Genomic DNA, 16,343 nt, shown 5'->3' with positions numbered 1-16,343 from the left:
TCTTATGTAAAATTTGGCGTGATCGTCTTCTGCTTTATGGCAAGCAGTTGGCGACCACATCACAACGTCCCTGTCCTCGGTGGACTAAACACTAAGCAAAAGCGGTGTGACAATCGGAGTCGTTAGTACTTCGATCGACCTCTTATGGTCTTTTATTGGAGCTTTCCTGGAGGTGTTTCATTAGATCATTCTCGCAGATGTGATTGCCTCCAGGTGTTTACCGTTTTCTGCCCTTGGTCCACCAAGGGTCGTCTTTAATCGGGGCCGCATATTGCGAGAGCAGAGGGTCACATAATTCGTGTCCCACCCTCACAGAATGTACAATCTATCACAACTCTGTCGTCGAATCGATAACTAGTACAACAATATTGCTGTAAACCTTGCATACCCGGATGATCAGACTCAAGGAGTCTGTGTAGCCAATTTAGAAGAGATGGATTCGTACACGTCACCCTGGAGCGAAGTCGAGAGCCTCTTGAGTAAGTAAATAGCCTTGCTTTTCTATTTCAAAGTTTGGCATATATTCCAAATGAAGTCGAGCTTAAATTGATAATATCTATTACTCACAATATCAAGAATATTAAATGGCGCGAGGCTGGCAGCTTACAAATTCCACGAAACTCTCCGATCGCCCTCCTAAGTACCGAGTTACTTCAAAACCTTAGCTTCGCAGGGACAGTAGTGTGATGTACGTACACCATGATTTCGTATGTCATTCAATAACCAGTATATCTCGTATATATGAGATATGTTAATTAAAGCAGATACTCAGCGTCAAAACTTTCTAAGGCAACCCGTTGGTATCCAGATGCTGAAGCAGCATAAAGCAAACCTAATTTTTTGTCGCGCATAGCCCAAGTTAGAGTCAAAGCAGATCGTAGCGATTATCTATAGTCTCTGAACGAAAGAGAAAAACTGTCAAGCTAAGTTACATCTAATCATGATGTCACTAAATTTGCGCGCTACATGAATAAATTTGATGATCATCGGCTTAATTTATTGTGCTGTAGTGAAGATCAAATTACAACAAATTCCAAAAATAAAACAATGTGCTTTATTTCTGTTTCTTAAGCTGGGATAACTAAAACAATTCGATCAAAATCAAGAGAATAAACCCAGCCGGGAAGAGCTTCTATCTTCCTCAAAACCAATCCACGGTTCGGAAAGCTGGTCAGTGAATAAGAAGGATATTCTCAACTCTCGAGTTATTTCGTCAATGAGTGAGTCCCAGTCCAATCTTTATTTTGACATATGTTCAGAGCATACCATTGACAAGCAAAATGGTGATTTCTCGGAAGTTTGTCAGATCTCGAGTTACGAATTGGATAGAAGAATTGACGAAGACTCGCGCCCTATGCCGTTTGCTCAGCTTTTCCATCTTACACCAGACTGTCTGCTTTCTAGAAAGTTTTTGAGAGGCAGCAAAATAGGAAAACCTCAAGCTGTGATTGAGCCCGCTCCCGCAAAAATGTTTGATGTTCATCCATTGCATGAATATGCACAGACATACTTTAACCTTACGCTTCCGCGCGTTTCAATTTTCCACAAACCTGTTAACATTGATTTGAAGAAGCGCCTGGAATGGGAAAATACTATCATCTCGACTCCCTTGACACGTCTTTCGAAAGATCAAGTTGAAGTCGCAATTCAAGCCTTCCGCAACGTTTCCGGCTTTATGGGGAACCGAGCAAGTGGCAAAAGTCAGATTGACCACTGCTTTAAGCTTCTACGCAATGTCGTTCACCGATCCCCCGCACTGAAGGACGAAATTTACTGCCAGCTCTGCAAACAACTCACTTGCAACCCCAGTACGTACGTGCTAAATTTCTGGCTTATTTGGATTAATGATTCTAATTTGTGACTGCATTTCTTTGTTTGTTTCAAAAGCAACGCTATTTTGAACGGGTGGTTGCTTTTAAACGCGTGTCTCGTGACATTTCCACCGTCTCCACCATTGACTAGAAGTCTGGAAAAATTTATAATCGCTCATACGCGTGCAGATGGCAACTCCAAGTTTTACTCCGAAATGATAGCGTACGCCCAAGAAGCACTCGTGTCTTTAGCATGTAGTGCGACTCAAGGCGAGCGCAAAGAAATACCAAGCGTTGCAGAGTTGAAAGCACTTCAACGACATGTTCCTAACGACATCACCGTAATGCTTGCAGACGGATCAAGCCTAATAATGCAGGTTAGTGCATGGACAACAAGCCAGGAGCTTGCTAGTCTTGTTGCGCACAAATTAGGTGTGTGTCACGAAAAAGCTTTCGCTCTCTTCGAGACAAATAAAGAAGAGCAAGAATTTATTGTACCCGACGATGAGCGTGTCTTGGATCTATTCGCTGAATGGGAGCGCACTTACATTGATGCAAACGAGGTCGAGAAAAAGGAAAAGAGTAGCGGTAGCTTAAATAGCATATCAGAAAAAATCGCGACTCAACCTGCTATAGAAGGGTACCACCTCGTGTATAAGGCCTATCTGTGGGTACATGTGGAGGATGAAACTGCAGCTGATGTGGACCTTTACTACTTACAAGCCGTGCAAAATGTACTCAGCGGAAACTATATATGTGATCTTGACGTTGCTGTGGAACTTTCAAGTTACCAGTTGTATTGTACATTTGGCAGCATCTCGGATTTAGCGCTAAGCAATCTGGTGTACGTATGCGACTTTTGCTTTGTCGATTCGAGATAACCTTACAAGGTTTATACTTTTTTAGAGACGACGTTCATCGATACATCCCTAATTCACTACTTAGTGCATCAAATCGCGTTGCTATTGCCAAGCTGGTGGTTGCAAGCTACAATACTCTGGTGAATAGTCGATATGTTCAGTCCGTGCAACAGGCTCGGCAGGCGTATCTACGTCTTTGTAAACACCAGCCATTTTATGGCCTTACACTTTATCAAGTGCGAAATTCGCACCGTATCACAAATTTTCCACTTCGTATCATTCTTACGATAAATGACGTGGGTGTCGGTATTCTAGGTGCTGACAGTGATGAAATCTTACAACTATTTCCTTATACGAATATTGCGAGTTGGGGCTACAGCGCTAACTCGTTTGTGTTTAAAGTGGTGAGCAAAGATTTAGAGACCGAGTACTCGTTTAAAACCACTCAGGCAAGATCTTGTCATTGCGATTTTGGTGCTTTTGATTTGACTTATTTTCGATTATTAGGGCAAAAGCATTAATGACAACGTGGCCGCGTACGTAAATTATATTATGTCGACGACCGCGAGAATATGTAATTGTTACAGAAGGTAAAAAGAAACATTCATGTTATGCACAGCTTAAAGCTTCGCATTGTAAAAAGAAAATTTAGCGTTCAACTTATGATGTTAACATCAAAGGTGACTGACTATCTGATCAGTAAATTTTTTGGCTTCGTAATGTTGCGCCATCCTAGATCGTACAAAGTAGGAGGTATCAAGTAACAATTGGGTTTCTTTTAATAAGCTTTCAGCTTATAAGACCGACATAGCCGTGATGTATTGCATTCTCAACTTAATGTGCATTGGCACCAAATGTTGTAAAATGATCCAACATTAGAACATACTTGCCTTGTGGACTCGTTGATTGGATTTCGAACAAATCGCCCCGACTCAAAATGTGGCCAACACGATTGAAATTTTTGAAACTTTTTGTGCATCTTTTTCGAGAGTAAAGTTACGTGTGGTCGCCTCTCTCTCGCCGGTATATCAGTTTTTTTCAAAAATGGCGCAGTTTCTAATCCGAAACTGTTGATCCCCTTGTTTCGTGAGATAAAGGACGAATGATCATGAATTGTGGTGCCTCTTTCGTCGCCTTTTGATAGCCTTTGCTGTTGTGGTTGGTGTATTATCGAGTCTGATAAGACCCTTCTTAGCACTGGTTCAAGAGATTTTAGTGTTGAGAAGTTCCACGACCGAGATTTTACGCCCAGAAAGTCATTCGGTTGATGTGGTATCGTATACCAAGCCATCAATTGTGCTATCTCGCTATCCCCAAATGCAAGCTCAAGCCATTTCGAATACTGAAGTGGGCCATCCGATGAGACCAGCGACATTAATTTATTTCGAAAGTGCCTTCGCAGTAGTGGACTTTTGGCGGCGTCGAATATCGACTCGCCAAACCCATACTCGTGTATTCGAACTTCCTTACCGCTTGCTACAATCTGATTTAACAATAGACAACACATCAAATCTGATCCAGATCAAAATATCAGTTTGGTAGTTGGATAATAATCACCTTTCAGCATACCAACCTGCAAGATACGCGATGTCTTGCTGGTTGAGAAAATCGCAGCTTTGGTGGTTAGCGATTTGGAATAAAAGGTGTGCCTTTTCTTCTGGCGCCCCAAGAGTCACTACGGATAAAAACTTGATGGAGATAGTATCAAAGTATCACTTTTGCGAATATCGAGGAAATTGACACCATACAAACCTGAACTAAACTATAATAGGAAACATTTCCATAGCCGTCGGGCCTCAAAAGGCGATAAATTTGTCCATAGATGTCAACAGGCAACTTCAAATGAGCAGTGACACACACGCATCAGCAACTTGCTGGCTTTAAAAATTTCGACAGTTGTGAAATTAGGACACACCGTTTTAAATATCCGTGAGAAAATGTTTTCCAGCTGTTCGTGCCTCAACCCACGCAACTTGGAGCGTCCAGATTTTTTTTTTTGAAAGCGAAGAAATGTGAATTCGTCGTGAAGTCGTTTCATTTCTAGATAATCAAAGTGTGTGAAGTTGGCAAGGACAGCAAATTCTGCCTCGCGTAATGGTGGTAGGCGGCGAAGAGCTGCTCGCATATCCTCAACAGATTCATCCTTGAGACCGTACGTTGTGCGTGCTTGATAAAGGAGTGCCCTCGGAGCAATTTCAGTCGCGCATTGACACTGGTCCAATATAATCTTGTAGATATAGCTTGAGTCCCATTCCTCAGTTTCCTAAACATATATCAGCTTTTTACACACTGTTCGCAGTTGAACTTACCATATGATCCTGAATCTTGCCCAAAGCAAGATTAAATACATGCAAAGCAACTAATAGATGCAGTATCGTGCCGTCTTCTTCAGATAACATCGTATTCCAGACCTCGTACAACAACGGCACTGGTAGCTCTCCAACCCAGAGCGAAACAAACCATTTGCAGGACAGTAAAGTTGTGACAAAGGGCAGGTCAATCTATCATTACATTGTCAAAGGCTACTTACAGTCTATAGTAACAATTTCATGTCTGACCTTAGACAAAACCGGATTGAGTGGAACAAGTTTCTCGTGTACCAGTTCACAATAAAGCTTGCAGTCCTATCATTTGAAAACGCCACTTCGATATTTAGCTCAAAATGATAAGCAGTAATCATCGCCCGCACCACTTGAAATCCGTGAAGCTTTGGTGCCCGAGCGAAGTAATCCTCGGGAAAAACTCTGCGATAGGCAGTAAATCAACATGTATGTCGCGAAGATACTCACCGAATCCAACTTACCTTTCTATAACGCTAGCATAGACCCAGAATACCTCTTCTTCATCTTTTTTCTCATTAATACTTCCCAAAAGAAAGCACAACACGTCAGCGTGGCCCTGAACGTAGCCCACTCGCGGGTTTCTCTTCACACTAACAAGTGAGATCGACCGGTTGTTAAAGACCATTTAATGCAACGTACTACGCTGTACGCCAAAAGTATATTTTTTAGTTGCGGAAGAAATCGATGCATCACATGCCGCGGCATCTCAGCCTCCTCCTGTAGAGAATTCCTCTCGTCTTGAGTAAGCAGGAAATGGCGGATAGACTCGCCTGTACGTGGCAAATCCAGCTCAATTTGGCGCAGATCTTCTTCAAACTGGGTGGATGAACAGTGCTTGCTATTGTACAAGTAATCATGATACTTAAGTGCACTACTTTCACGTAGCTCCCGAGCGCCAGACGTCTCGAACCAGTTTGTACGCATTTTGGATTGTTAGAAAGCTTACGTGACTTCAGTACAAATATTAGGTCTACACACAATATAAGGTTCTGGATCTTAAAGAGTACAAGGATGTCGGCTCAAGTGGCGCCCACGCGCATGTAGAATAATCCTATCTTCTCTTACGAATAAATCAAGATTTTCACAGTATTGATCAAAACGAATTGATGTGTGGCAGGGCACTGACAACCTACAGGGGAAAACGCGTTGGCGCAAAGAAGGGTACTCATATTTGCTCATGAACCTGCGCTATGAACTCGTTTAAGTATAGACAAATGCTGTTTACAGGATTCGAATTACTGAAAAAGAAAGCTGATGCGTTAAAAATGCGTTTTCAGGCTATGCTACGCGAAATTCAGAAGGTTGTTAAGCATTTGTGTGCCGTTTAGTTATTATCTGAACTATAATATAGTTGTGTGTGCCTGTACGAACAGACCAAACTGGCCATGTCAACAGAGGCGTCCGAAGCATTTTTCTCACTTACACAAGCGCAGTACGCTGCAGGTGATTTTCGTAATAAGGTAATTGAGTCGGTGAGTACTGCGGAAATACGCACGCAGAATCGCATCGACAACGTGGCCGGCGTCAAACTACCGGTGTTTACCGAGGTAGAGGTCAGTCGAGAAAAGAGTGAGAACATTGGCCTGGCTGGCGGAGGTGGCAAGATTCAAAACTGCCGTGAAAAATTTCGCGTCCTATTACGCGCGTTGATCAAACTAGCGTCTTTACAGGTGGATAATTACGCATACGCAGGGAAAAATGTGATGTGCTTATTAATTTTATTGATGGCAGACTTCTTTCGTGACGCTGGATGAAGCTTTGAAAGTGACCAATCGTCGTGTTAATGCGCTAGATAACGTGCGCTACTGTATTTGGCAAGGTGCGATATCCTGATTATTAAGCGTATTTTTCTGCTGGCAGGTCACTATTCCTCGTATTGAGAAGACAATTTCATACATTACGCGCGAGCTAGACGAGCTAGAGCGTGAAGATTTTGTGCGGTACGTTTCAGCAACGTATATATCGTTGGTTCAATCGCAGCTATATGTTTTGTTAAACTAATGAGGTTCTTGTGCTGATATTGTAGCATTAAAAAAGTTCAAGCGAACAAGCAAGAACACGAAAAAGCCGCCATGCTCCGAGAAACAGGTCATTTTCTGGTTATGTACTGACTTCTCTGGGAGTTTGTTGGTTCTAATGGTATGCGTTCTTCAATTCAGAAGAAATCGCATCTAAGAAAAACTCGGGCACCGCTGAGGAGGACGATCCATTCGCGGACGTCATTGCGTCGGACCGCGATATCCTTGCCCAGTACGAACTATCTGCTGACGCAGATGTCGTATTCTAGAAGAGGGCATACTGGAGCATTAACGCTCGTTGTGAATGTGTGATGAAAGTAGCTTCAGGTTATCCAATCTTTCATTCAGCATCACCCGGTCGTTTTGAGCATTTAATGAAAATGCTGCAAAATAGCTGTCGTATATGCTGCATAACATAGCTCGCATAAGTCGTCCTAAAAGTAAGCGGAATAAACGGTGTCCAACTCCATAGCGCTATCACCTCTTGGGGTCTCGCTCAAACACTGATGTGGCGATCAATGTCAACTGTTGTTAGGGATAATACTTTTTAGCCTGGTCGAAAGCTCTGTACGATCAAGCTTTTTCGCAGCAAATTCTTTTAGTAATCTGTTTAGTGCTCAAATGGAAGGCGCGTCTATTCTTTTGTAAGCATGCACATCGCCACTTGTTGTTGACCTTTCCGACGCAAAAAATCGGGGCGGCTGGCTGACACTATGCAGTTTATTAATTGATATTGTAGATAGCCAATCAAATATTTTTTAAAAGTCTGACCCAAGCTTAATTCTAAATCATACATTAAAAATTGCAAGACGAATAACTTTGTAAATGCGAGGCTCTCGCTTCGGCCACCTGGTCAAATTATTCCCTGTGTGCTTTTTAACGCTAACTCGTAGGCTCTAATTTCTACCGCGCAAGGTGCACAGAAAATTGGTTGCATCTTGTAAAGCTTGTCATTTCGATGACAAACTCTGTTCCAGACTTCTTTTGGGTAAGGACGAAATACTTCTTTTGTCTTCTAGACAAAAAGATATGCTTAGCAGGCCTCTGTCGTCAGCTAGTCCTGACTGGATTACCAATGAGTGGCGCAAGGGTCGAAGGCTGGAATCACTCGCGTAGAGCCATTCATCAGATCAGAGAACGCTCTAGTCACAAATTTCGAGGAACGCCTTAGCAAGGAGAGCACAATCACGGTCATGGAGAGACCGCTGACGTTCAGATCTCAGTCGTCATAGAAAAGGGGTCAGAAAAACTCCTTCTGAAAACGGGAGACAAAAATTTGGCTGTGCTCTAGACAGACTATCAAAGCTAGTGTGGGCTCTAAGCTACGAGATCGCTAAGCGGTTACGTGCAGTATACCTCTAAGAGAAACTTTCACAATATGGAACTCATTTCAGCGACAGGTGTCGCAAACGATCATGGGATTATCGCGTGCAGTTAAGACTTTTAACCTCCTCTCAACAAGAGACAGAGAACTATCGCCGGAATTTAAACACTCTTATAGTGGCAGGCTGTCCGCCAGAAACGGAAACGGCTATCGTTTTCATGGAGAACCTCCGCGCAGGTGCTTCTCGCACCATCCGCATCAGCTCCACTCCTCCCGACAATGAGGTGGATGTCTCGTGGCATGTAACGTATCACTTTCATGCTGCGTGGTACCGTTAAAGCACAGATAAAAGAGGATGTATGAGTTCGCCAAACGCTATGGGCCTCAGCTTAGCCATGGAGGGAAATGTTTGTATTTGGATGCTGAGCAGCACCGTAGTATTTGTAAATGTGCGTTCCGTATATAACACGACAGCAATCGCACCCTCGAAAGAGGTTGTGCAGGTGCAGGACTGCAGAACCAGCCATCCATAAAGATGTTAACCGTTATCATCTCTGCTTCCATCACAGCGGTAAGAAAGTTTATCACTTGCACAAAGCCCGCTCGCTTTCCTTGACGGGTGGCAAGAATTCCAATCGGACACGGAAAAGTCTGGTCAGGCCGTGCGAACTTAATTTTGTGCGCGACCTTCTAGTTTAATGACCGCTAACGCAAAGCTCTTGCACCATCCAAAATATGCTCAACATTATTATCACCTCAACCACTCTTGTTGATGAAGAGATTTTCCTGCTTTCACCGTCAAAGGGGTGGACGCTAAGCGTCGGAAGCCTTGACGGTGGCACTCTCTCACACTTCAATTTTAGCGATTGAAGCGCTCCTAGACTCACCAATTTATCCTCAGAATGAGTGAGCGCCTCCAGGCGGGTGATAATCCTTCTGGTCCTTGGGCATCCAATCCTTTGACCCCGCTGAAAAAAATAACAACATGAGCTGATTAAGCGTGTCTTGTTGTCGGAAAAATATTCGGACAATGCATGCTCCACCTTTACAAAGGCTAATGTCGTATCAAGGAAACAGTCGTTAAATTAACAAACATTACCAAGTGAAACGGGGTTGATGCGCATGCCGTACAAAGAAAATTTCAAAAGAACTGGTCCATGTTAATTAACGCGCAAAAATGTATTCCAACTAGCTAATAACCTACGTTTCTCGTTATTCAAAATGCTCAGATATATAATATTTATCATATTTGTATATACATTAGTGAAAACACAGTACTGTATAGCGTAAGACTATATACTCCAGTATGCTTGTTGTGATAGTGACGATAGTGTCAGATCTATGCACACAACAACTCGTAAAATTAACAACATAACGCCAAACTTTATTCGAATGTAAGTCCGTTTTGTCCACGGATCAATGAGACGCTGCCACGGCGCATTTCCTCTTGCCGACAACCTGCCAATCATACTCAAAAGAGCAGCCAAGGTGTCCCCCGACAAGATTGGTCAGGGTGACTACCAGAAGCCGGGGCCGGTTCCTCTATTCTCATTGGGAGTCATAAAAAGTACCCTAAGATTGAAGATATTCACACAAGCCCTCCTCTCCGCTGCGGGTGTTTTTGCGCAATTCTTGTCCGTTCTTCAGGGATTAATGTGTTTAAAAATGCCACCGTGAAATCCACACCACTCCAGTTCGTTACCCATGCGCTTGATCTGGATCGAAAGGCTTAGCTTGCTTATCTGGGTAAGAATCATAAAGACTTTTGTGGACTTGATCACGTGGCGATATCACCTTTTATACGGCAGAAGTTGATTGTCGTACCAGGACATAATACGGCACACATATTTGTGTGGGCCTTTCACTTAGGTAGAGTGCTTTATATTTGGTCTGCGAGATTTTCCTAGCCTATCAGACTGCCACCCCTCAGAGGTACCACCTGCGCCAGAGCAGAAGCAGTTAGGTTTATTCATTTAAAACGGGAATTGCACCTCGTTTTTTTTGGGAACCTTTTGTGTGGTGATTTGCGCTTCGAAGCCAATTTTTTTAATCAATCTGCGCACTAGAAGGCAAGTAGACTTTATCCATCGGACGGCTTGATAAGCCAAATTTCGTGAAGCGTACGTCTGACTAGAATGTCTTTCATGTTAATATCGAAGGTTCAAAGCACAATGTTAACGTTGTGGCGGTAGATCGCAATTTTCTTTTCTTGCTGTAAGCAATCGTGCTGTTACAGATACCGGCTAGAACCCGTATTTTAGAACAGGGTTAGGCCCCCTTCTCTAGCAAATTTGCTGAGGTAGGATTTCAGACTCAAATGGTTCTCGATGTGAGGATATCTCTCCCACTACATCAGACACCGGTTATAACCATTGTGAACCGTATCCACTTCACAGTGGGACATCACCAAGCTGATCGAGAAGAGTCATTAAAAGACACCTCCCGCGACTGGCTGGGTATTATGGTCTTTCTTGGTCAGAGCGACAAGAGGAATCGTATCGTCAGCCGATTGCCAACAAAGATCGAATCAAGTTTCAAAGGGGCAAAAGAAAACATCCGGATCATCCATGTATATGTTGAAAGCACACGCAAGAAAAATACTACTTTATTCACAAATAGGTGGGAGCAATTTGATACAAAGCTCCGTCCAGATGCTCAAAATGATATCTTCCTCATGCAAATAACAAGTTCTTTCTGGCCGTTTAATTGTCAGTGGTCAGCCGTGGACATGGTGCAAAATCTCGATCTTGGTAAAGCATGCCGTTGATGGCGATCTCGGTCCAAAACAATGGCCACCAGAAATTAATGATTCTTAAACCTTCTCGAGAAGCGGTCTGGCTTAGTAGCGGTGTTGCAGAGAGCAACAAAACGATTCATCTTGCTCAGATGGCTCAAAAACCCATAATGATGGCCTAATGAGCGCGTCATAAAGAAGACCAAGAATGTTGTCCATACTTTTCAGCGGCCAATATTCTATTATAGGTGTCGACGCATATGGCGAGAAGGTTTAACGTGCTGTCAACTTTGCATATGTGCACATAAGCGTGCATCATTTCATACATGTAGAATTACTCGAGCATAACACTCATCAAGCCTTATGTTTCTTCTCTACCGAGGTGACTTACTAAGAGGGTTTGTGCCGCATACAGTATCCTGTCCTTGGTAAAGATACCACACTGAGTGTCGAGTGTGTCAGTTATGTGAACTGGAATCCTGGAACAAGTAATAACAGCTATATAGCCCAAGCAAACGTTTGATCAAGTGGCCTTCAAGCGTAATTACTCCTTGCTATCCGAGATTTTTGAATGCTGCGCCTGATCTTCGTTCTCAAGTCTTCTTGTTGATGCGCAATGTCACCATCGTACTATATACGAGGTCTAGGAGGTATCTGTCCAAATCCGACCTCAACTGTCTCTCTTAAATACATACTTAGAAAAGGATGATATACATCCTGCCATTCTCTACTTGAGATTTGGTGAAGACGTGACTGTACGCAATGAGCATGATCATATGACTCATAGCCCATCAAATTTGCCTTGAATATGATAACATAAACGCTTCATCTAACATAGTTCATAGTAATAAACTAAATAGCTCTTCTCGGCTGCTTCAAGCTAAGGGTCATTTTGCTGCTCTCAGCGTCACCACAACCAGGACGGGCCCTTCTTCGATAAGGTTTCACATCATCGACTTTAGTTTGCCATTATTGCGAACTGAGATCGCGCTCTGCAGCAAGTCTCTTGCCACTCTGTTCACGTCTTTTTGCCACATTTGACATGTCCAGTGGTGGCAATCCCAGGCAGATTGTGTAGCGGAATGCGGTGACCGGAAGGTGCATGATATCTGGAACATAGTAATGCTGTGTGCTTACTCCGTACAGTCTTGGGGCAATTGCGTATATCCTGATTCGTACAACGGTGCAAAATTCACATTTCATGTTTGGCTTATCGCGATTAATTATTTTTAATGAGATATTGATTTTCATTACGATTGGGAGACTCTGTAAATGGGAGGTGCATAGTATATAAACATGGGCTGCAAGACGCTATAGACTGCCTTATCGTTGAGGAAAGTAAAGCGTATATCTTAAGCTCGAGTAAAAACAAATCGGAATCTAAATCGATGTACTCTTGCAATAGCAGAATAAACCACATATAGCTTCTTGAGAGACTCTCGGCTCCGCTCCTTGATAGAGCGTACTCTGTACGCATGCTGCCGTATAATATGTGATTCAAAGTTCCACTGTGCATAGTGCACGATGCAAGCCTGGATGCGCTCATCAACAAAGAGTATGCATCTCCAGGAACACCAGCGAGGCATTTATGATAGCATAAACTCCCACATGGGCCGCTGATATTAATCCTTCGACTCATTGAGGAAATTGGCCGTCTCTGAGTGAGCGAAGATGTGATGGTCATGGTCACGAGTTCAACAATGCTGCTGACTTTTCTGCAGCGAATCTCGCAAGTGATCGCAAAGCTAGGAGGCGGCACAGAAGCTTGAGCTCAAACTGACAGTACATCTGTAGAAGAGGTATTTTTGACAAGGGGCGAGCGGAAGCGGTATATGTTGCGATTGTTCACACCGCATAAGCGGCTTAGTGAACTTGTCTTCCTGTCAGCGGGACAAAAAGTAAAAAACTTTGTCAAAGCGTCTGGAGCTGTAATAGCGGCGATGGCAGCAAGCCCTCTTCCGGGATGATAACAATTAACATCTTAATAGATGTTCTTCAAACAGGTGCGGCTTGCACAAATGCCTTCAAATCCACCCAATCATTCAGGGCGTGGCAGGTGTCACTCAAATGCGAAGTATCATTTCCGGGCTGCAAGAGCCAATTAGAGCAGGAGAGGTTGAAACTTTGCGAGAGTGCCGCAATATATCGTAGCTCTGCTGAGGAGAGAGATATCACTTTTTCTACATGCGGTGCTTAATTATTCGCAGGCCTTCTAGGGCAGTATTATGTATCTGTGTAACTTTTGTGGCATAGTTAGCTACTCATGAAGTATTCTACGCGGAGAGATTTCTCCGCTGCTAAAGGGCTAGAGGGATTGTGCTGTCTTGCATCGGTAAATTTTGCTAGCCAATAATGGATTGACGTAGCTGAAAGACGTGCAGCTGATCATAACGTTTTACAGCACACCCTTCCAAAAGAATGTCCTTTGTGTCAAAGTTGTGGCTGCGTGCAGCTTGTCATTATCACATACGTGCAAAAGCCGTCCTCCCAAAGCAGACAGTCGGCGCCACGTGTGACAATTTTCTTTTTCGCTTGATCCTCTGCATGAAGATAGCGTCCTTGTAAGGGCCAGTTTTCTTCAGACAGAATATTTGGCTTTAAAACAAGGCGTTTTCATGACACACTCCCCTTCTGAGGTTGACACGCCTCATGATTCTCTTGTCACCATGTCGTGATATCGCCTCAGCAAGTTTCACCAGGAGGCCACAGATCCTCGAGGAAAGCTATCCCATCTCTCATGGTAAGTACTCTGCAAATGACTTCCATGACGGATAACGAGCTCAGCTCATCCACCGCATCATTTTGGTGACCTCACCTTCTTACAATTGCTTGCACAAACTACCGCAAAAAGTATTTCTTCAGGACTATAATAGTTTTATTACAATCACTAGGATTATTCCGGTAGCTCTATTCACAAAGTAAGTAATCGTTCACTCTATTTATTCTTGAATGCTTTGCTGCTCTTCACGGTAGAGTTTTCACGCAATGTGCGTCCTCAAGATAGCCTACCGAGCTCTGCTCGAGGCACATAATAATTTTTAATGTTATCGACTTCGATCATTACCTCATTCTGTACGGAAGCTATCGCGACTTTTCGACCACAGAACGGCTTTTGCTTTCTGGTAATAATGGTTCAATGACTTTTCAAATCTCCACCAGGAAAATGCGTGACACCAAACATCTTTTACTTCCATTCGACCAACAGCTTGTGGCGTTACGGACACGCGATACATAGCACCAGATAAATACTAGATGTAGGTCCAGGGAGAGTCATTTTTTATGCTTTCAAAGTCCGCGAACTTCATTAGAAATTCAACATAATCCTCGAAGCTTCTACAGATTCTTCGTCGCAAGGGGCACGCATTTCGCATCCGTATATGGTCTCTTCAATAATTCCATATAACAGGCTACTCTTTTTGACGGTCGCACGTTGTATTTAATTACTCGATGCTTTTAAATTTATCAGAACGCCTTCACAAAGCCAGGCGTTTCTTTTTACAGCTCTTTAATTGGTGCTGGCAGTAGTTCAGGTAGCTACATTTCATATGACTTATAAGTATTTCAAGGAATCCTTCTTCACGGCAGAATTGCTGAGTGCCCACAACCTGGGATTTGAGTTTTAAGTGTTTTCAATCAGTTCGCTTCTCCCGGGGCTGCTTATAATCAACCACGACCTCCATGAGGTACACTAGAGCTGAATGAATTATCAGAGGATCGCTCTGCACCAAATTGGACCCGACGTTATCCCGCGAAGGGCTCGTCGAAGTCGGACCCTATAAATCTCTTCTCAGCAGCTGATGTCTTTTTCTCTCTTCATCTCAGTATGACTGGTGTCCATCTCCTCGGGAGACCCACAATAGATTACAGTTACCGTATTTATTGTTGGTAAATGCGACAGGGCAGTTGTTTTCCGATTTGGAGGTGATATCCACTGTCTGGGAGAGCTACGGTGAGCGCAAAAAAACTCAGACGAGCCGCTTGAAGACCGTCCGTAAAGATGGAAACTGGTCTGACGGCATATTGGCGGCAAAAGTTACTTACTAATGGACCCAGTCAGCTAGTTCTCACCCCCGTTCCTCCGTTGGCAATAGCACACGACTTAGAACGCACCGTTAGAAAGTTTTTTACTCGTCCCGGTTCTCATAGGCTTAGATGCTTAAAATCAGCGACTATCTGTTCCTTCATCAGCGCCCGGATGGAATGCGATAGGGCTTGCTTCATCATCGCATTCTCATAGCCAGTGATCGCCTCGGAGCGACAAATTATTGCTCTTGTCTTTTCGATTTGTTAGGCTAGTTCTTGTCCTCGTCAGGTGCTCAAATGTATTATCGTCGCAGAGGATGGATATCTCCTACGTCTTAGTTCTTAGGATGATCAACAAGTGCTACCAGGTGCAACGGTGTTGTCGTGCAATTCGCATACAACACACACGGAGATTGGGTTTGTGCGCTCCCACCAGAAGCGAAGCTTGAACCTTTCAGGAAACATCGGCTATAAGTTTGCTTCGCGAATACAAGAGAACATATTTTTGCGACTATAATTATTCAGCCTGATACTCAATATATACATTTTCTGTTCTTTGTATAAATTTTCTGTTGCTTAGCGTGCGGCGAGAAGACCATGTGCATCACGGGCATCACCTAAAAGAGTCTCGTTATCTTCATAGTTACCTATTCAGTTCCACAATTAATCTACGTGTAGTGTGAATCCTTTGCTTAGAGGAAGCTTGTTAAGACCACCGACCTAACGTTTTGTTTTAGAACCAGTATGATTGTAGCGGATCGCAACCCGATACCTACAAATATACCTCAAATCTTACCCAAGACAAATGCACTCTTCCGTTCAAAATGTAAACTGAGTTTAATTGTTTTATTTGCGGCAAAAGCCGCCTATATTTATATCTGTATGGTTTTCTAAGAAAGTAAAATCTTATCAATATGCATAACCACTGGCAGTCCCGCCGCGTAGTGGATTATTGTTACGGTGTAGCCAAACCATTGTGTGGTTACACCGTCGTGTGTAATCGACACCTTCGTACGGTCACACCATCTTGTGTGACCTACCTTATAATACCCGGGTTCGTGTAACCTGTAACACTCTCCCCATCGAAATTTTGAATACCCACAATTTACATTTCACATTTAACTGTCGCCTAGTACGAGATTCGCGTGTCTAAGACATCTTTACATTCCTAGGACTGTCCTCACGCATTCTCTGCTCGATGAGTCCTGTGTCTATGACACGAAAAACATTC

General features: G+C 43.3%; 6 protein-coding genes across 6 annotated transcripts; 3 read left to right on the top strand and 3 right to left on the bottom strand.

The window, feature by feature from the left end:
- Positions 1-1,216: 1,216 nt before the first annotated feature.
- Positions 1,217-3,435, top strand: PHALS_12773 (hypothetical protein F442_12156; the record flags this gene model as incomplete). Its single annotated transcript, XM_024728391.1, has 6 exons — positions 1,217-1,220; positions 1,299-1,812; positions 1,888-2,655; positions 2,718-3,120; positions 3,179-3,207; positions 3,291-3,435. 6 exons carry the CDS (start codon positions 1,217-1,219, stop codon positions 3,433-3,435), a joined length of 1,863 nt encoding a protein of 620 aa, XP_024578873.1.
- Positions 3,436-3,838: 403 nt separating this feature from the next.
- On the bottom strand, positions 3,839-5,937 carry PHALS_12772 (Ypt/Rab GTPase activating protein; the record flags this gene model as incomplete). Its single annotated transcript, XM_024728390.1, has 10 exons — positions 3,839-3,847; positions 3,918-4,183; positions 4,245-4,359; positions 4,424-4,507; positions 4,587-4,925; positions 4,981-5,172; positions 5,230-5,295; positions 5,361-5,415; positions 5,475-5,596; positions 5,653-5,937. 10 exons carry the CDS (start codon positions 5,935-5,937, stop codon positions 3,839-3,841), a joined length of 1,533 nt encoding a protein of 510 aa, XP_024578872.1.
- Positions 5,938-6,024: 87 nt separating this feature from the next.
- On the top strand, positions 6,025-8,089 carry PHALS_12771 (h-or na-translocating f-v-type and a-type atpase (f-atpase) superfamily; the record flags this gene model as incomplete). The annotated part of the gene is made up of 11 exons (XM_024728389.1): positions 6,025-6,053; positions 6,131-6,174; positions 6,241-6,314; positions 6,387-6,683; positions 6,745-6,810; positions 6,874-6,953; positions 7,040-7,101; positions 7,173-7,263; positions 7,353-7,358; positions 7,947-8,019; positions 8,072-8,089. 11 exons carry the CDS (start codon positions 6,025-6,027, stop codon positions 8,087-8,089), a joined length of 840 nt encoding a protein of 279 aa, XP_024578871.1.
- A 357-nt stretch (positions 8,090-8,446) lies between these two features.
- Positions 8,447-8,693, top strand: PHALS_12770 (uncharacterized protein; the record flags this gene model as incomplete). Its single annotated transcript, XM_024728388.1, has 2 exons — positions 8,447-8,459; positions 8,539-8,693. The coding sequence occupies 2 exons, from the start codon at positions 8,447-8,449 to the stop codon at positions 8,691-8,693; spliced, it is 168 nt and encodes a 55-aa protein (XP_024578870.1).
- A 954-nt stretch (positions 8,694-9,647) lies between these two features.
- PHALS_12769 (uncharacterized protein) lies at positions 9,648-9,917 on the bottom strand (the record flags this gene model as incomplete). Its single annotated transcript, XM_024728387.1, has 2 exons — positions 9,648-9,813; positions 9,877-9,917. The coding sequence occupies 2 exons, from the start codon at positions 9,915-9,917 to the stop codon at positions 9,648-9,650; spliced, it is 207 nt and encodes a 68-aa protein (XP_024578869.1).
- A 4,959-nt stretch (positions 9,918-14,876) lies between these two features.
- PHALS_12768 (uncharacterized protein) lies at positions 14,877-15,108 on the bottom strand (the record flags this gene model as incomplete). The annotated part of the gene is made up of 2 exons (XM_024728386.1): positions 14,877-15,033; positions 15,104-15,108. 2 exons carry the CDS (start codon positions 15,106-15,108, stop codon positions 14,877-14,879), a joined length of 162 nt encoding a protein of 53 aa, XP_024578868.1.
- Between the last annotated feature and the right edge of the window lie 1,235 nt (positions 15,109-16,343).

Source organism: Plasmopara halstedii (genome assembly GCF_900000015.1).
Source record: "Plasmopara halstedii genome assembly, contig: Scaffold_650, whole genome shotgun sequence".
Taxonomy (NCBI): Eukaryota; Oomycota; class Peronosporomycetes; order Peronosporales; family Peronosporaceae; genus Plasmopara; species Plasmopara halstedii.
Note: the sequence above shows the minus strand (reverse complement) of the source record. Positions and strands in the feature narration are given on the sequence as shown.